The sequence below is a fragment of the Lipophrys pholis genome (genome assembly GCF_963383615.2).
Source record: "Lipophrys pholis genome assembly, chromosome: 11".
NCBI classification, from domain to species: Eukaryota; Metazoa; Chordata; class Actinopteri; order Blenniiformes; family Blenniidae; genus Lipophrys; species Lipophrys pholis.
This window is the reverse complement of record NC_137631.1, coordinates 26,406,389-26,427,219: the sequence shown is the minus strand read 5'-3', so window position 1 is coordinate 26,427,219 and position 20,831 is coordinate 26,406,389. Positions and strand designations below refer to the sequence as shown.

The 20,831-nt window shown below is 41.6% G+C and overlaps 1 protein-coding gene across 1 annotated transcript in view; it reads left to right on the top strand.

Annotated features, from left to right (window-relative positions):
- Positions 1–2,552: 2,552 nt before the first annotated feature.
- LOC308117085 (UPF0606 protein KIAA1549) overlaps positions 2,553–20,831 on the top strand; it is a gene marked incomplete at its 3' end in the record, with an annotated part of 39,760 nt that continues 21,481 nt past the window's right edge. Inside the window, exons 1-9 of the mRNA XM_080475746.1 lie at positions 2,553–2,746; positions 3,885–4,158; positions 16,704–18,833; positions 18,941–19,029; positions 19,463–19,622; positions 19,745–19,875; positions 20,229–20,418; positions 20,510–20,569; positions 20,658–20,803. Of these exons, the coding sequence (XP_080331872.1) occupies positions 4,026–4,158; positions 16,704–18,833; positions 18,941–19,029; positions 19,463–19,622; positions 19,745–19,875; positions 20,229–20,418; positions 20,510–20,569; positions 20,658–20,803 (3,039 nt within the window). The 5' untranslated portion in view covers positions 2,553–2,746; positions 3,885–4,025. The remainder of the gene's footprint in view (positions 2,747–3,884; positions 4,159–16,703; positions 18,834–18,940; positions 19,030–19,462; positions 19,623–19,744; positions 19,876–20,228; positions 20,419–20,509; positions 20,570–20,657; positions 20,804–20,831) is intronic.

The following is a 20,831-nucleotide window of genomic DNA, read 5'->3' as shown; positions in this document are numbered from 1 at the left end:
ATCATTTTCGTTGTAGAAAAATGGAGTGAATTTATATTAGGCTTCGGAAAAAAAACTAATGATAGCAATGTAAATTTTACAGGAGGATTTTAACAAGACAAAAGGCTTCGTCAAATAGAAGAATATAGTTATTTTAATTGTCCTCTTTACTAACTGTAGGGTGAGAAGGGGCTCGCGTTGTGGTGAACTATGTTATAGCTTGTTATTCACTGTTACTTTTGATCATTTTTTCGGTCTCCGAGGTGAATCGAGTTATTAATGAGAATTTGTATGCTCACATATGCATATTGTATATGTGTAGAAATGTAATCACACTTTGTCTTGGATTTACATTAAACTGTTAAGTCACGGCACACGTCTCGTGTTTTTTTCTACTCCGGTTTGTGCAAGATGAAGCAAACTTGACACTTCCGAGGTCTGAATGGTTTTGTTATATTTGTGGACGGATCATGCTCCGGAGCAGGAATGTCAAACATAAGGCCCGTGGGCCAAAATCAGCCCGCAAGAGGTTCCAATTCGGCCCAACAAACCACCTAGCAAATTGTATACATTTTAAAGGAAACACATGTCTTAAGAGTACTGGAGCTGATATATATATAAAAACATGCACAATACAACAGCTATAGGAGAGGTTTTCATTGACATTTCACCTTTCATTATTATCATTATTATTAGTAGTAGTAGTAGTAGTAGTCGTATTACTATCAATATTATTATTCCAGACTAAATCTGTTCATTTTAGAATGATTCAGTCATGTCAGAAATCATGATTTTACCTCATTAATAATCTGTATCAGTAAATCTTAACACACAATATAGCATCAAGCCTTTACTGAGGAAGTGATCATCTTTTTCTTTTTCTAAACTCATCAATATTTTGAGGATACATTTGTTTGTAGGACACTAGAACCCAGTAGTGTACAGTATGAGAAGATTGGATTGTAAAAGCTTTGATTTTATTTTATTTTTCTTATATTTTTTTTTAAGACATTCAATCAGAATTTGATCCAAAGTTTTGATGAAAATTGTGGGTGAGTTTTACACTTTCGAAAAGGTTTTAGTAACTGATATGACCACTAGGTGGCGGAATATACCAAAAGGTTTAATACAGATACTCTGACTTGGTAATGCTGTGCCCATACTTACACTCACTAAAGCTTGTTATTACAAATATTTTTTATTTCCTTTCTTCAGGTAGACAGACTTTTACAAGCATACCTTCGGCATGCGGTAACATCTCAAATACAAAAAGGAAAATAAATTAAATTAATTTAAAATTATATCAGTAATTGAGTATATGACACAAGAATGACTTGTTTTTGTGGCCACAAGGCTTTCAAACACCTTGGTCTATGACAGGCCTGCATCATATCTTGCAAGATGCATGTAATATTTGCAGGTTTTTATGGGCGTCAATACATTTAAATTGTCATTTTATAAACATTATTGGCCAATAATACTTTATTAATTGTCACGGCATCAGACACATTGACTAGCAGGGCAAACAGTTGTTGTATCACTGATTAGGTGATTCACAAAAAAAGAAAGTATCATGAAAGGTGTAGTTTTTATTTACTTAATTGCAGAACCGGAAATTTAGAACATTTGAATCATGTGGGAATCAAACCTGCTCGCTCCAATGCCAAGTCTACTTATCTAACCTTTATAGGCCACCGTTACCAATGGGAGCAGTTAGGAGTCCAGTGTCTTGCTCAAGGGCATTTTGACACGTGGACAGAGGGAGATAGAGAATTGAACCTATAACCTTCCGATTGCGTGACAATCACTCTACCAACCGAGCCTCATCCATGGCAACCAATGGTTGTGGCTGCCATGTGAGGTGCCATAGGGATTTGGTATATATATGTATATATAACTATATATGTTTGTGTGCCTTAATTTTCCTTATTATTATTAATATCATATAGTGTGCTATTTTCAATTATGTGTGTTCTATATTTTTATTTTTATTCTTCCATCCCATGAAAACTGTTGTTTTGGTGCGGAACAGGTACTTAAATCATTTCACTGCACATAATACTATGTATAATTGTTGTGTTTGACAAATAAAGGACTTGACTTGACCACTCTACCAACGGAGCCATATATCTCGGCCCTCCATAGTAGGCATAATTTTTCATGTGGTCCCTTGGTAAAATCAGTGGCCCACCTCTGATCTATTACTATAATTAGGCCTAATTAACATTTTTGGCGTGTTTATCGATTTTGGAAATAGTGAGAATGTGTACATTTTACTTAACAAAACAAAAATTATACAACGAATAATGTGAAAAAATAAAAACGATTTAATTCCAGGTAATCCCTGCAGGTTGATATTACCTGGTTGAGCTACGTCATCGCACGAGGCGACGTTGCCGTGGAAGCCGCAGACGCCTGTCTAGAAAAGACCAACCTAATATCTACAGCCTTCCCCTGACTGACAGGAGCATCAGCCAATCAGAGCGCGTCTGTGCAAATTAGGAGCTAATCAGATATCCCTGGGGCGGGGCTAAACCCAATCCTCGGGACAAGAGAAGGTAAGCGTTACCAGTAGAGTGTCAGATGAAAAAGAGGCGAGCAGCACAGGCGACACGAAATCACCCGAAAAACGCAACTGACGAAGATTCGCGCAGAGATTTCCGCCCATTCAAGGCTATTTTCTGTCCCATAAAGGAACTGATAAGAGTTGGAGCCCCGTTTTTTTCTTTCTTCTTCTTTTTTTTTTTTTTTGTTTTTTTTGGAAGGGGTAAGTCTGCATGCGCAGCTATGAGCTGGCTGACAGGAATGGCAGGAGGAGGAGGAGGCAACAAAATCTGTTTTTATATCTCCACTGTGGTTTAGATATGGCCAAAAAAAACAAAAAGAACTAAAGTATGTGAGATAACCAGCCTTTAGCATGTAGCTGTGACGGTCAGACGGATGTGCAGCGCTTTGTCTCGGTGTGTGAAGCGCCACATGACGGTAACGCTAAAGTAACGGGACGGGATGTAGGACAAGAGAGTATCATGATGGAGCCATGAAGCTCCACACCGAGGGGGTCTGTGCTGGAGCTGATGCCCTATTTTACCCCTGATGTGGCTCACATACCTCCGCTTCACATTTGGCAGGACAGGGTGTCTATTTAATAAGATGTCAGTGTGAGAAATCTCTAATAGATTTCTCTCTCACACTGTGTGAACGCAGACTCCTTGTTTGACTGCATGAAAGAGTTTTTTTTTTTCATTTTTACTTCACACTCGAAACATAGATGAGAACTACTACAAAGGCCAAGCCCACAAAGGGGATGTCTTTTGGTATTTCTAATTTTTGCAATATTGATGATGAGTATAAAAGTAGGTAGAGTGAATGCACTGAATCTATGATTCCATATCCAAGTCAAATATGATGTTACGGCTTTAGTTGAATGGTAAATTAATTTCACTCGTGTAGCAATTTTACACCATTTGTTGATCACATTCACACACCAATGGAGGCAAGGCACTCGATCAATCCTTTGGATGCAGTTTGGGGTGGGTTCAGAGTCTTGCTCAAGGACACTTTAAAAGCTGGGGAACCTGGAACCTTGACGATTGAGAGATGACCAGTCTACCAACCACCCTTAAGAAAAAGACACGCTTCATAGGTTGAGCAAATATCATAGATTGACCTTTCTTTCAATCCATGTGTTAGAAGTATAAACATTCTGGTGTAAGATATATATATATATATATTTTGTCACTCAGTAGTTGCACTCTTGCAAATCTGCTCAAATACGTGCACATACATGTGCGCATGCAAAGTCCACAGCAATGCAATACACTTCTGCTCATGCATCTTTCACGCGATGGTGAAACTGGAGGATTCCTTCAAAAGTAAATGTTGTGGCGTTGCTCCTGTGTTTTCAGCCCCTCCCCCACCTGTGAGGATGTGTCGGCCTTGAAGTGAAGAAGACGCGGTCCAGACTAACCCAAACCTCGACTGTCTCTCTGGGATGAGGCTGCTCTTCTAAACTGGATGAAATGCCTTGACTCCACACCCACGGCGCCATGGCAGGTTTCGTCTCCTTTGTGGGTTTGGTGGCAGTGCTACAGACTCTCACGCACACCGGCTGCCAGCGTGCTGTGTTTCTCGGGATAGCGGTGTTGGTGACAGTGATCGCCTCTGACTCACCTGTTGCAGGTAAGAGAACACCTTTCGCTGACTCACACAACACCCTCCACTAATTTATTCCCCGTGTTACATAACCGACACAGATCAATGTCTTGTGCGGCACATGTTCGCTGATGAATGTGAAGTAGAAGGGGAAAAAAAATAAAGGAAGATGATTTTTATTGGAGGCTGCACGGTGGTGTAGTGACGAGAGCGCCTGCCCTGCAGTGAGAATACCCTTGGTTTGCCCCTAGGTGTGACTGTGAGTGTGTGTGGTTGTCTGTGATGGACTGAAGACCTGACCAGGGGGTTTCCTGCACTCGCCCATAGATTTGGTCATCACAGGTCATCACTGTGAGATTGGCTCCAGCACCATGTGACCCTGCTCAGGATAAGCAGTATAGAAGATGAATGGATGGATAAATGGAAATGCTCATGTGTGTTTGACCCGTGCGTAGTAGATCCTGAATCATTCATAGTCCACTGGGACAAGCCAAAGCACCCCATTAGCCTGAGTTGGACGGCAGGATATTTATTGGGCCTATTAAACTACATTTAATTTAATTTTCTATAACAGTATCTTGTAACGCCAGCTCTTTTTGTTTGTGGAGATTACATATTCTAACTGAACAGATTCCACTAAACTGAACTTGTTTGTGTGTGTGCAGTCAAGTGTATTATTGCCATCCAAAGTTTATCTCCATTTGTTTCTTGTGATCGTCACACTTCTTTACCAGTTCGATTGCACTGAAGAGACTATAGAAGCCTCCAGTTTTCTATCAATTTGCAACCGTCCATTCGGTTCAAATGCAGCTACCTGAATGATGCCACCATCCTGAATTTGGGTCCTCGTTGCACATTTTCAGCAATCCTTGGCACAGTTACACAGGGTCGCGTCTGGGAGAGGCCCAGTGCATCTGCAGTGCAGTTGGTGGGCCACCGAGCAGCTGTGCTGGAGTGGTTGGGGGTTATTATGTGTCTCGCGCAAGGCCAACCTAACCAGCGACCTTTCAGTTGTAAGCTTTCTTTCCTAATCTTTAAGCCACGGTTGCCGTAAGTGTGCATGTAGTGTGGATGCTTCTGCACATTGCACTTTGACGTGAACCTTGAATAGCTGAGAGAGACATAATAAGGACACGCCATATGTTTGATTCAGATTTTTCACAAGACGTTCAACCAATTTCTAGTAATTGGAGAAAAGTGAAAGGGTCTAAGTCCGTCCACCTGATTTGGTGTTTTCTCTGAGATCGGCTTTATTGGCAGTGACATTATCTCACCAACACCCCAGTTATGAGAACAGATTTTAAAAGAGAGGCCCGAAACTCATGATATCACAAGGTAATAGGATTATTTACTCAATTCTTTGGTGAAACCAGTTTGCAGGAAATCAGTAATTGCAAAGTCTCACACTCACAGTCATCACAACATCTCCACTTATACAGTGTCTGATGTGCAAAAGAAGCTACATTAGTAAACTTTTGTGATCTGCTAAAGATATAATACTCAACTCAACGATGAATGTGACATCACAAGCAAAGAGTTTTGTGTGCAGATTCATAGAGAAAAATGCAGTGAATCCATAGCGTGTGTTATTTTTGCATGACAGACGCAATATTCATTGTGTCCCCATGTCAGCTTCCATACGTGTGTCCAGGTTCTGTTTTTATTTGTACAAACATTTGGTCCAAAGTTAAGTAGTTTGTTGTTGTTTTTGATGCATAGTTTTTGGACATTCCACTACATTTTGCACCTTTCGGCATTGTTAAAAAGTACATTGTTAAAGATTCACTAATTTTCCTTTAAAAATCCAAATTTGTTTAGATTGTGAAACAGAAGTTTGTCTGAATATAGACTATTTAAGATTGTGCTCTAAATGAAAGAGAAATAGTTTTGTCAATTCGACATTATTATGCTGTCATTTTATTCTTCCCTCGATGCAGCCCAGTAAAGTTTATGGAGAAGTGTTTTCAGTTTGAAATATCTCTGATGTGCAAGATGTACGTAGAGAGAGAGAGAGAGAGAGAGAGAGAGAGAGAGAGAGAGAGAGAGAGAGAGAGAGAGAGAGAGAGAGAGAGAGAGAGAGAGAGAGAGAGAGAGAGAGAGAGAGAGAGAGAGAGAGAGAGAGAGAGAGAGAGAGAGAGAGAGAGAGAGAGAGAGAGAGAGAGAGAGAGAGAGAGAGAGAGAGAGGACTTTTTTTTTTTTTTTAAAGTTGGAATAAATGCAGACCAAGGCAAAAAATATCACCACAGTGGAGGATCAACTCCTTGTATTTTAATGTACTGATTTATTAGAGAAATAATAATTGATTTCAGTGCTCAAAAGGTTTTTTAAAACTCCTTGATTCTAAGCAGCTCTTCCCAGTTTTTTTTTCCTTCTTTCCCTTCACCTAAAACCTTGCGTTGGCCCAGTCCAGTCAAAAAGTAGCGCCAGTGTCGGGAAGGAAAATTCAGAGGGATAATATAACATTACGGGATACATTAAGCCTTTACTACTCATTATTTCTCTTCACTCTATGCAGCCTCTGGCTGTGAGCACAGCTGCTGCGTGCTGGTTCAACTCGGAGCAGAGGAAATGTTTACGGCTCAGACTGCGACTGCGTTGGTCTTTGAAGTTTCGATACCACGGACATCTCTACAGTAGCTTTACTGTGTGTAGTCCTAACTGCACCTATTACCCCTAAGCCAAGGAAGCATTGTTAAGCCACATGGGATTTGAAATCATGCCTCAGTTCAGGAATATAGACTCTTCACTACAACCTTGTTAGTGCTCTACACCTGCAAGTAATTAGTGTTCTATCCTCATGTTGCCACCATAATCATAACAACCAGAGCACAATTATGTACAGCAACAAACAAACATGTGCCTTCCTAAAGCTTTAACCACCTTATCGTCACAGTTTTGATGGTATGGATCAGTAGCCCCCTACTTTGTTTCCTACGTTCCGCCATATTGCCGCTAGAAAGACTGCAGACCTCCTCGAAAGCCAAACCCTGACCGACTTATCCATTCTTACAATTGTACAAAATCAGTAAAAGCAATAAGCACTTTCCCAGGTCTCCTCGGATCCCCAGAAACAATATTTCTTTATGGGCTTCTTTGACATGTGCAGATCTAATTCTGACAACCACAGTGCTGGCAAATGCCTCAAGCCCCCACCGGCCCCTCCCCCATCCCATGCAGGTCCCGGACCCCAAGTTGGGAACCGCTGAACTTCTCCAACCTCTCAAAGCTGAACGAGCCTCAAACCACACAAACCAGTTGTTGTTCACAACAGAAATGATACTAAAAGGAATCCAGCTCTGTCTTTATTGAGAAGAATGCAAAATTTATTGGAAGAATCCCCCACCGTGGGGCTTTTTGAGAGTAAAACAGAAGCGTGGAAAAATGCTTAGATTGCCCATATATTGTAAAATGTAATAAAATGTCAAAACTGAGCAACAACAGGCTGTTGAGCATGAGTAGCACAAATCAGTCTGACGTATCGTCACAGCAGTGTGCCAATGAATCTGTGCTTTATATTTCTTTAGGTCTTTGAGAGCCAACACTTTTCCATTCCCATTATAGTGTTAGAGGTGTCATTATATTCAGTATCCACATCCATTCAATGTCATGAAGGCAACTGGACGGTGGAATGAAACATCTTTTTGATCTTCAACTCTTTTAAAGTGAAGAATTGTAGCAATGACAAGAATTGAGTATGAAATGACCGGAATGATTTAGTAATGCTTCTAGTATTTTTTTACTTAATGAACTAGTATTTATATACAAGTCCACCTTTAGGTTCCCATTTACTCTTTAAAAGGCTGGAAAAGTCACTTTCTAGTAAAGATCTCTTTAGGCCTGAACATTAGATCATGACTTTAAAACCAGTCAAAAAAAGTATTGTCTTACCTCTTGTGTTTATAGACCCCTGCGTTTGATATGATGAGCATGTGCTTTATTTACAAGCAGGATGAGAACTGAGTTCTAATAGTCTGTGGTGAAGAGTGAAATACTTTTCTTAGTCATAATTCTATGGATAATTGTTCCTCCAGATGAGACATTACAGACATTTTGCATTAGCTTTACCTTTGCTTGACTATTTTTCTGTTGTGCCTAAAAGAACTTGTTTATTTTTTTTCCCCTGCATTATACCCAAATAGAAAATGCCCTTGAATTTTTGGCTGAGTTGCTTCTTTCTCTGCACCAACTGTGGCTGGCAAGTTCAGCACAGCGAGCTGCAGGCCAGCAAAGTCCCGTCTAATTACCAGCGCAGTCCGTTTCCATGTGAAATGTGATCTGTGTGGGATGACAATATGGCCATTCATTATTCATTAGAGCTGGAAGCCAGTTTCAGATCAATGGTGGAACCTATCAAAAGCCAAACACTGGGTACTTTTGCACTCACCAGGCCTGCAGCCTGAGCAGCATGATCTATTGGAAAGAGGCCAGTGACCGACCCGGCCTGTCCCAGTCTTATCTGGCTCAACTGAGAGCAGTGGAGGCGAGCTCGCTGGTCAAGGATGGCTTCAGTAAGAGCAGACTGACGCATAGGAGAGAAAGCCAAACCACTTTGTGATAATCGAATTGATCCTGACTCCAATATTACTAACTCAAACATCATTCAAAAAAAGCTTTCTGTGACAGCTTTTTTTCCCACAAATGGTTCGGTCTGCATAGTTTCTAATTTTATGTTTTTAACTAGACGATATTTATTCTCTGAGATCTGGTTGACGTCTGTCAGTGGTTTTGTGAACCTTTTACGTGTGTTTGCTTAAATAAGGTCATTTTCTGATGCAGTTTCATCATCCTACTCATAAAAAACCTATTCAAGAACAACGGTATTTACCCTTGTTTTGAGACCTCTCACAACTTGTTTGTCACTTCTTTTTATTCAGTTATTGTTTTGTGTGTTTTCAGCTACTTTAGTCGTCAGGTATGAATTTCATCATACCATATTATTTATGAAAAAAATAGAAGGAATTCTTGAATATTTTTTTGTACTTTTGAACGTATTCATTCAGTATTTTGCGCATGCTGGGAAAGTTCCAAATTGAGAAAAAAGCTATGTTAATTACAGAATAATATATCAAAACTATATATAACTATAACTATATATCTAGTTCTGCTATTTAATTGTATATATTTTGCTACTCTATTTTGCTGCAAAGTCTGGGCGATATTTCTGATAGTTGCTCTGTGGTCTTATGTCATACAGTGACAGGGGTTGGCGGACACTCGCTATCAGAGTTGTGCGGCCTGAGATATTCTTCTAACAGTCAGAGATTTCAGCTTGAAATGCACATTGAAAAGTTGACGATTAGACAGAAGGCCGCATGAAGGCCATATTGTGCTGAGAACAAATCTCTGTCCGCTCTCATGAACTGCAGCTGATAATTCATATATTTATCAGAGCAGATGGCGCGGTTCAGCCCGGCCTCTTTTGAGCTTCTCCGGGCTAAATCATTCTGTTTGGGTCCTCTCAGCATTACAGGCTTACATGCATCACCAGTAAGCATTTCACCTTACTCCCCATGTGTCGTTCCCTTCTCATGTTAGTAGCTTATTTGGAAATTGCTTCCTTCCAGCCTCCAAGAGAGCCTCCTAACCCAGCAGACAGGGTCTGTTTGCCCAAGATTGGAGGTTTGAGTGGCCTGTGCCGGGGGGGGGGTCGAGACAAAAGTTGAAGAGAGCGCTGAGTGACAGAGTATTCTGGGCCTCTCCTGTTGCAAGTCTTTGGCTTCCTGTCTTTAAAACAAAAATCAAGGGTCCCGAAAGTGAAGAAGCATGCCCAAGCTTAGTACGAAATGTGTTATTGTCAATAGGATCTTTTTTAAACTATCTCAGACAGTCAAGGACTTTGAAGTTGTTCAGGGAGAGCGGTGAACATGCAAACCTTTAAAGTCAGCTCGGCCTTGTAGCTCATTGTACGTCCATCACTCTTTCATACTACTCCCTCTCATTCCCCACGTCGCCCGTCCCTCCCCCCTTCCCTTTTCTTAAAAAGTTTCCCCCAGAGGAAACCAAAACAAGGATTGCATGAATGCTTCATACTATTTGAAGTGCAGGCATGACCTCAGTCTGGTCTTCCTACTCATGTTCACTTCTGGCTCAACTTTCATGCAAATTTTGTTCATAGTGGATCCCGAAAGTCTCTGTTTGTGTTGTGCTTTATGTTGTTGAACAGTTAGATCATGGAAGAGATCTGGTGTCTGAGTCCTACCATTGTTTTATTGGTTTGGATTTATTCATCAATCTCTTGCTGTTTCATGCAGGCTAAATTCAAATAGTGAGTGCACTACTTGTATGGTAAATGCGACACACTATTGGTTGAAAGTTGTCCTTCTCTGAAGAGGGTCGCTTGAGCTTTGGCGGAGACGGAGATCTAATTGAACGCCACAGATAAAAACGATGGGATCTTTCCCCATAGTAAAAGCTTCCCTGATAAACCAAATGTCAGCACAGCCATATCTTGATTGTTCGACTGCTCTCAGCAAACGCGGCCCCTGCCAACTGAGAAGAGCCAGTCACGCAAAGGGGGCTCAGCCGAAAACAGAACCATGTGTGGGTTTGTAGTTAGTTAGCATTAATACCCAAAAGACCCTTTCTTCTGTCTCTTCTTTTTTTTTTTTCAATTGCACTGCCATTAAACTACTTTTTTCTTCTTCTTCTTTTTTTTTCTTTTTTTTTCGCAACAAGGAGTCTGGCAAACATAGGAAATGATATCATTATAGGGCTCTGTAATTGGTTTCTCAGGTTTCTACACACACACATAGGAATCCATGTCTGCCTGTGCGGATTTAATCAATTCATCTGTGTGAGTGTGGCTATGTTTTTGCTTAGCTGTTATGGTGTTTGTCCACTCGAGAAACTTTAGAATGAAAATATGTAAGTTTTAAGGATGCACCAAGACAACTTTTTATTAGTATAGTACTAACCATTAGCTGCTTGCCGATACCGAGTACCGATACGAGTACTTAATAAAGCCATTAAGCCTATTTTATACTCACTACACAAATGATACGTGAAAGCTCTGCATTGCCGGGAACCACCTGACCTGGGGACAGTCCCCGTGTCAATGCCACACACATGAGGGATTAAACTCAATGTTAATAAGTGTGTCAGTCATACTTTAATCATGTGTGGCATGTAGCATCGCTGGGGTGTGAGCCCTGAAACTCTTTAGCATGTAGCATGTTGGATGGCTCAGAGCAAAATCCTCATGGATTCACCGAGCGGTTAATCTAATGAGCCTGCAGATTAAGATGCTGGCGTTGTACAGTGTTTTTCTCCTCCTCTTGATATTTTGGCAGAACACAATTTACAATTAGTCTTACTTTTGTCATTCTCATTAATATTAAAGAATCTCTAAACCGCTGACATCATATGTCCTCTCTTGTCTACCTGCTGCTGACGATGTGATGATGTCACGTAGTACTGGCCTCGTTGTGTCGGGGATCTTTTACGAGTACGCCGTGCAGTAGTGGACCTGATACCCGATACTGGCATCGGTGTCGGTGCATCCCTCATAGGTAATCTCTCACAGAAGGCGCAGAGAATTCAATACTGGGAAACCCAGCTGTGTCTACGTCTATGTGATGAACCTCTCTTGTTCTTATGTACTTTGTTTGAACTGCTAAACACAGAACTTGTTTTAACTTGGATGTACTTTCTCACTCGCTCAGAGAAGTAGCACGAGTCATCCTTTCACCAGTCAGATAACAGCGGGGCTTCATGAAGGGAGAGGGAGAAACTCTTTTGTCGTCGTCTGTCTGCATCGGCTTCAGATGCCCTTGCCAGTGTGACTGTTTTGTCTGTGAACTCCCGCATGCCTAAATATTTTACTGTGTTGAAGTATGCTGAACCACTTTTTGGGGATTGCAGTGCTCGTCTTTTTTCTTTGGGAGAATAGAAGCTTGAAATATTTCTAATATTTTACGTCCAGACATCAGCAAATTGCTTTCTGCAGTCAGGCCTTGGGCTCTTTAGCAATGAGATGATAGTAAACAAAGAACATTTGAGCTTACTTTGTATTTTCACAGCATTAAACCAGGCTGGGCCTTTTCTATGTGGAGTTTGCATATTCTTGTTGTACATTTTGGTACTTCAGTTTCCTCCAACAACCTACATACATTCATGTCCACAAGCACTGCAGTATGAATAAATAATGAAAGATGTGAGCACTACAATAAATAGAGATCACACTAACAGGAAAATGCGCATAAGGGAATGTCCTGTATTTATAACTAACCTCCGAGAAAGGAGAACTTCTATTTAAAGATTCAATTAAAGCAAAAATACAATTAGACAAATCGGCTGCCAGTATTTAACCCAGGTGAAAAAAGACATTTTAGCTATTGTGATGTTCCTATTTCATTCTATAGACTCACTGGGAACTCTGCAGAGCTATTTCTGAACTATCAGACACACGTATAGGTTAGTCAAAAGCTTTGATGATTGAGTTTGAGATCCCACAAGGTCTTAATATTCATGCTGGAATTGTGCTATTTCACTTGCCTGAAGTAGTGTCTGTCTTCAGCAGAGTTTCTTTGGTCTGTTCTTTTTTTAATTTTTTTTTTAAATTCAATTGTGAGGATTTCAGATCAGCCACCAGCAGTAATAATCCGTCTCTTGTCAGAATCCTTTTTATGTGATTGCTGGCAGTGATTCAAGCCAGGAACCGGGTGTATAAATGGAGGCAGAACAAATCAACAATCCCACAAAAAGAGCATTATTTTTTTTGTGTCGTTATCTGCTTGATTATTGACAAACAAATTTTCTTCCCTCTTCAAATAAAGAGGCTGTCCTCCTTTAATGCCAATCACTGCGCAGCATCCTGAGACTGATCACTGAAAGAATAGAAAAACTACTTATTTATAGAATTAAGAACTGGATTCGGGGGTTTGGTTGAGCAATGAAATGCTAATTTGTTGAAGTGTGTGCCATGATCAAGGCGGCTCGTCATGCGGCAAAGTCTCGTCGAGGAGGCACGTTGAATTCTGATGAACACAAATAGAAAAGTACTAATTAGGGATTTGTAATAGATACATGTAAATTTCACTGCATTGCTATCTCATGACTAAAACCGTTTCAGACAAGCTGAAGATGAGAAAAAGAAGCGCTGACGTCATTTACACAGACTGAGGAGTTTGACATTTATGCTCCCGCGACCTGATATTTGAAGGTGTCCAACTGTGTGGGTCTCGCTGTTTTAATTTGACAATGAGTGGCCAGCCAAGTGTGACACACTCATGTTTCACAAAACAGGTGGCAGCGCAGCCTTATCTTCGCAGCCTTTGTCAGCCTTTCCCTCGACTGTAATGTCAGCCTCGAATTCGTGCTGCTCTAACTTGATCCGTGGCTGGCTGCTGTCTGTCGCACCGTCGTTACCAGAGATTAGCCTAATCATGACGAGTAAGCAACTCATTCTTCTCGATCACAGTTGTTTGATTTTATTGTGTTTATAAAACATTGTATTTTAGCCATAACTCAAACAAACTGAGGCCCCATTCACATGACAATTTTCCATGGAAAAACTTTGTGTTTTTGCGTTTTCATTTCAGAAAAGTTTCATGTTTACACTAAAACATTTTGAAAATGATGTCCGTTTACAGGGAAACAGCAGAAATGCTGAAAACAATGTCGTTTTCACGTTGTGCCAGTAGTGGGGCACTTTTTGTTTTTGTAATGAAACCACACACGAGTGCAGAGAAGAATTGTCTACAAACATTAACAATGGCGAGTACACAGACATCTGTTCGGACAGATGACAAAGTTGGCTTGCTATTACTATATACTATAAAACTACCAAGTCCCAGGAGAATATCGACTCGTGCCACTCACATATGTGCAGAAGAAGTATTTACTACAGCCGTGGTGTGCACATGCATAGTAGAAGCATTTCCGAAACGTTCGACCTTGGTAGCCGTTTTCAAAGAGTTGCGTTTTCAGTGGCTCAGATGTGTGCAACAAAAGTTATCGGTTTTCACTTGAAAACACTGTTGTGTAAGAAAGGGCTTTAGATTGGGAAGCAGGATGATTCATCTGGTTACATCGCTGCCTCTCAGTCTAGATTCGAAGCTCAAAATTGTGCAGTTTGCGTGTTCTTCTTTATCCTTGAATAGTTTTCTTCTGGTACTTTAACTTTTTCCTCCCTACAGAGACATGTTTGATATGGTTAGTTGGTATCTCTTGAAGGTAGATGTCAGTGCATTTGTAGTTGATTTTCTTTGTGTTTTCGGCATGGGCCTATTAAAGATTGATCAAATGCAAACTGACATTAAACCTTACTATAGATTGTCAACACTGTACTTAATGTGAAAAAGAGCACCTCACAGTTTATATTGTTTGTCTGCATTCCTACTGACTGTAAAATATCAACTTATTACATCAGTGTTATCACATTTGTTAGTATTATAAACAGTCACCTGTCTACAATAGACTCCATTTAAATGAGCTCATCCGTTCATGCATGTCTAATGAGATGGTTTGTCACCGTAGGGGTGTATTGAAATGAGGTGACATTTTGGGGTCATGGCCGACAGTACGACCTCAAAACATCAGCACATTCGGCCCACAAGCCCGGTGTCCCACAAAGCTTGATTGTATTGTTTTTGTTTGCTGGTTTATGAATCTGTGGCATTTCAGCACGGTTGTTTGCAGCCAAGTGAAGAGTTGATGAGTGTCTGCTAGAATCACAGTGAACAGACAACCTCTTGCATACATACTCACTGCTCACCGTTCTGTTTTAAACCACTCGGCGGGGGAGTTTAGTAACACTTATTGCAGAATCACGCGTACCTCTAAAAGCTTTGATAGCACAAAGTGGCTTTTTATTTTTTCCATTCATACTGCTTGTGGTTACTTTTTTTTTTTCTCATTTCATCTCATTTTAATGGTTGCACACATGCATGTGTGCGTGCGTGCGTGTGTGCGTGCGCGCGTGTGCGTGTGTGCGCATCTGCCCAGCTGTGTGCTCCAGCCCTCTGGGTTCAGACACTTGGCACAAGAGGTGAGGAGCTGTGTGGCAGTTTGGAGAATGGGCAACACAGACGAGGCTTCAGAGAAGAAAGATTTGGCTTTGCCTTTCCAATTCCTTTCCAGCAGGCGCGGTTCTCGTCGCATGTTGACTTGATTAAGGTACCGTTGTAGGGTATAATTAAATTGGGAGTTTTCTCCTGAGTCAAGCCAGAGGCTATGCAGTAAACTGGAGATGATTCCAGAAGTATATACTTTTTTCTTCTGTCGATGCTTCTTTTATAAGCGATCTGTTTTGTGCCGCCAGTGATAAAAATAGACGTTCCCCTCAGCTGATTGTGTGGCTGTTTTCAAGAGTGTATGATTCTGCAGATCTTCTTCAAGCTACAAAGAGCAACAGCCGAACCAGCTGCCGCTGAGTCACGGTGTAGAGGCTGTTGGTGTCTGGCATTTAGTCATAAAAAGAATGGGGCTTTTAAAATTGTGTTTTTCCTCAAGACCTACTTTCAAGGACAAATTGAAGACATGAGGTCTGAGCCTCGTGTTTTATATAGTTTTTTTCCTTTCTATATGCAAGCATAAGCCATGTAGGTTTTTGTAGGATTTTTCAACATTGTTAAGAATAGACGACAAAGTTATATTGCTATTACAGATGACTCTCACGTATAAAACTATTAGGTTCCAGGAGAATATGGACTGGGAGTCAGGACAATCTCAAGGCTGTTGTTATCGTCAGTCTACTCGAGCATGTGCAGAAAAAAACATTTCCTACAGCCATAATGCAGCAGCAGCGTCTTCTACACGGAGATGGAGCCGAGCATTTTCAAAAAGTTACACCTTGGGAGTCGCATTTTCACTTGACCCCCAAAACTAAATAGAAGCGTTGCGTTTTCACTTGGAAAACGTTGTTTAAACGGGTCCTTTGTCAAATTAATAGATTAAGGGCTAGAATATAATAAAAGATTAATAGATAGAAAACTGATGCTTAATCAGTTTCAGTGATTTTTCAGTGTCACAGAATAGTAAGGACGGCCATTTATAATGTTTAATTAACAGAATCATCAAACAAACATTATACTTATGGGATGCTTATGAGACACATTAAAGCATCTAAATAGATAAATGCAATAGAGCTATGTAAAGCTTTTAAAAGGTCTGTTTTTATTACTTATTTATCACCATTTTCATCTCTTTTCTCAAACATGCCAGACTCTCATCAAGGCACTTCCTAAAATTAAACATGCATACTATGTTATGCAATATGAAATGAAAGGCACTCGGCACTGGATTTAGATTCAAATTGCTTCGTATAACAGCCGTTTGTCATTTCTCCTTTTGGATATTTCGAATATCACACCTAAGGTTTTGAATACTGTATGTAAATTTTGCAGTATTCTTCACCTCCTGATCAAGTATGATTAAAAAAAGATCGTCTTGGTAAATTCCCAGACATATGGTCAGTGTGTGAAGTTCAACATAAGCATTTACTTTGAAATGGGGCAAAGTCCTGTTGTCAGCTTCTTTTGTGATTAAACAGGGTAATCGAGCATGCCCTTTTTACCGTTACCCTGGCAGTGTTTTCATTCTATACTAAACGGAAGCAATCTGTTTCTTTGCAGATGAGTTTCTGCACGATTCAACACGCCAACCCACTGGATTTTTGGGAGACAATCCAAGTCCCACAGGGTCTTCACCATCAGCCTTACCAGAGTCGAGTAATACTGCCTTCGAGAGCCCTGGCTCACCTGGTCCCCTGCCAACTGCTCCTCGGCCAATCAATGAAGCTCGGACAGACGCCATGCCTTTTAATTGGGGGAACACTACGGATGAAAACTCCAAATCTACAATTCCAAAGGATGTCCTTGCAGAGGAGCCACAAATTCTGACAGCTCCATCATTAAGCCCCTCTGAACCCATACTGGGGTTCGCCCAACCAATTGAGGCACCAGTTAAACTCTCAACAGACGAGAAGATGGCCTGGAGAGGTTCCAGCCGTCAGTCGTCGCCTTACTTCCTGACTCCTACAAGGTCCCCGCTTCAGGCTCTGTCAATATCTATAAGCCCCCCAGCTATTACACAATCAACACCTCAATTTGGTCGTACTTCTGAGCAAAGTGCAACTTTAGGCGAGCAACAGGGTAGAGAATCAAAGCAAACACTGACAATCATGACCTCCAAACCCGATGAGCCTCTTGAACCGCCAAAACTTGCTTTCACCGATTTATTGGCAGATGAGTCTCACAGTGAATCAGTGGACCAGTTCAACCCGGGCAGTGCTCCCTTGGAGAAGAGTAAGTCTTCAAATGACATAAACATGCTACCTAACCCAGATGCAGTTCGGTCTCCTGGGTACCACGTGCCTTTCATTGCCCCTCACCCAACATCGCCTTCACCTGCACCCACAGAGCTTCCCCTTGAGGAGTATTACCCCACCAACACCATGGACATAGACTGGGGTTCCGGGGACTACTTGGAGACGATGTCTTTCTTCAATTCCGACAGAGATGACTACTCTCTCGTCACCAAGGTGCCCTCTGACTCGTATGATCTGGAGGACTACACAGAGACCTATGACACATCGTTCCCTTCCAGAGTGGGCATATCCCCCTCGTCATTACTTCCTTCGCCCAGCCTTATGTCGTCATACAGCACCGTCGTCCCACTTATATCCGTTCAACAGTCCTCTATTTCCAGTACGGCTCAGTTTGCTCTAGAACCCACCTCAGTGGCTAATAGCGATCTAGTTGACATGACAGACGTTGGTTGGGCAGATACTTTTACAATCCAACCAACGGATGTCCTCCTACCTGATATGAACAGCTTAGAGTATTACACCACTCAGCTGTCCAAGGACAACAACAGTTCAGAAACCGGTGCTGAGCACAGAGGGAATGTCACTGTGGTGGCCATCAGTACTACAGACATCACTCCCAGCAGCTTTAAAAATGACACTAAGCAGACAGAGGAAGAGTCCTCTGGTTATCTGTCGGGATTTGAACCTCATGACGAATTACCTACAGCCATAACCACAGAGGAGAGCCCTAAGTTGTCGAATTCCTCTGAGCTCTACTTGGATCCTTCCATAGTTCCAACGCACTTTCTTCATTCCTCTTCTTCCAACTGGGACAAGAAAGTTTCCATCACGGATTGGTCTTTCACTGCTGGCCCAAACCGAACAGAAGCAACGGAAGCTGTGCAGACCAGCACAACACCTCTGCTGCCAGACGATCTAATATCTTCCTCCTCTCTGACGGACATCCATTGGTTTGTCACAGAGTCGATTCCCAAAAGTACCATACACGGTACTACTGTCTTAACCTCAACTATAGCCTTCTCCTCTGTTTTCACTGAACCTGCTGCCAACAGCACTGCTGGTACAACAGAATTAACTTTTCATGACTCTCCTTTTACAACTGAGCAGCCTCTCAGTGTAACTCCAGTTTCCACTGAATCCACATCCCACAATGTGACTGCGGTCCCCCCGTTTGTTTTGGGCGATCAAGGGGCGACTGAGGATGGAGTTGACAACCCAGCCACAACGACCTCGATTGCAGCGAGCAGCGAAGTTAACACGCCCACAAGTACAACTGCCACAGCTACTTCTCATCAAGGCACAACAGGAATGACTGTCACCACCGAGGCCTCAACTGCTGACGACATGATTTCCACCACGCGTGCAAAGACTACAGCTACAACCTCAAGACAGTACCTCTGCAACCTTGACAAGCCTGCGTATTTAGTAAAAATTGGTAAGTCCGACCTTTCTTTTTATTTTGTCTTGTAGGTATCTGGGGAAATTTACTTGAAATCCACATGACAAGTATATAAAATACTGAATTTATCATTTCTTCTGAAGGTTTTCCATCCGGGGCCACTGTTGGGCACGCCAAATCTCAAATCAGAGACATACTGAAAGGAGAATTCAACAAGTCAGTGGAGCTGCAGGTAGGAGATGTTTGTTCTTATCTATACAAGAGACTTCAACTCAATCTTGGATTGAGTCAACATGTGTGACCCATTTTACCAGAAAGATATATTATATTATGAGGGATTGTGAGTTGTATTGTTTTCTCCCAAAAATTTTAAATCTAACTTTATGCTTGATTGTGAGTTGTTATTATTTGAGTATCGGATGGTTTCTAACACTTTGGAAAAACTCTAATGAAAAATGTATTTTTTGTTTTGTTTCGGAAAACATTTCTTTCAAGGGAAAAAAAAAACCTTCATACCAAGCTGATCTTTTAATAATCACATCAAAGGAGCAGTCACAACAGTGACCTTTTAGAAACATCAACAACTTATTTCACCAAAGTCGCTTAAAGTAACACTTTACTAATGACATGAATGAGTCACTTTTGTGCTTTTTTTTTTGATGCAGGTTGTGGATCCCCCACCGAAGTTTGTCTTTAGAGCAGTGTCTGGTCCGATCGTGTACACAGCCATATCTGTCATCAACGCTCTGCGACGGTCTGGGCGCCGCTTCTTGTCTGTCTCTCCCAACTGGGCGACACCAGACAGTAAATATCAAGTTCACACAGGTGATAAATCTTTCATCAAACCCACCTTCACGGTTACTGGAACACTTTGCTTCAAGAGTTTTGTCATAAGCTTTTTGTTCCTAAGCTTAATTTCTAATTGTTCGTGTCCCACCTGTTTGTAGTGCTGCAGTTTGTTCCCGGCCACATCGACGTGCGGTTCTGTAACTTCAGCGAGAGCATTGAGAAAGGTTTGACCCTGGCCTTTGCGGAGGTGCGCCGGCGCTCCAAGGTGTCGACCAACTTCACTGTGCATGTGAGTGCATAGTCCCCAACCCTCAGGATTTGATACTTTACGCTTGTATTTAAAGGACTTCATCCTCTGGTTGTGGAGCATTAAAGAAGCTTAGTGTTTGTTAATAAAGAGCTTATTTCACTATATGGTTTGTAGGCTTTCGTAGGGTTTTGTGTAATCCTATTAGACTGACGCCTGCATTATAGATGTTTAGAAGGAATAAATGTAAGAATTAAATCCAGCATTTATTTGTGTATTGAGGTATTTGGTAGACAACAGCTCCATACTTCTCAATAATTCTGTCTCCCTGAAGCTCACTCTTTATAGTATTGAAGCGTCACCGCAGCAACAAGCAGATTCTGACTGTATTTCAGATTGTGAACATCACCTTGGCTGCTCCCAAATATGAGGAACGGCTACTGAAGAAACCAGTGGACGTCACCTTCACTGTTCGTGGTTCACGGGGTTATCTGACGGGTTCGGAGGTCAGCAACACTCTGATGAAACTCACAACGGTGGAGTTCAGCTATTACATGGGCTTTCCTGTCCTGCAGATTGCTGAGCGTGAGTGCTATATTGTTCTTCAATACATCTCATTTTATCAATTTCACGTTGATTGATTACACTTCACTCTCTTTTTGTTTTTCCTCACTAGCTTTCCATTATCCTGAGCTGAACACCAGCCAGCTGCTTCGCTCTTCCTGGGTCAGAACAGGTACCATGGACTTCAGTTCTTTATATGTTAAAATGTTGCTCCAGATTCAGACATTAAACACTACTGATGCCGTGCTTGTATTTGTTAGTGCTCCTCGGTGTGCTGGACCAGAAAGTAGGTGAGAGGACCTTTCAAGCCAGCATGGAGCGTCGGGTGGCCATGCTACTTGGAGAGGTGATGGAATCAGGCCGACGGGTTAAAAGAGCCACCACCGTGGGCAACAGCAGTGTCCAGGTACAGTGTGTCAAGCAGGGGTGTCCAA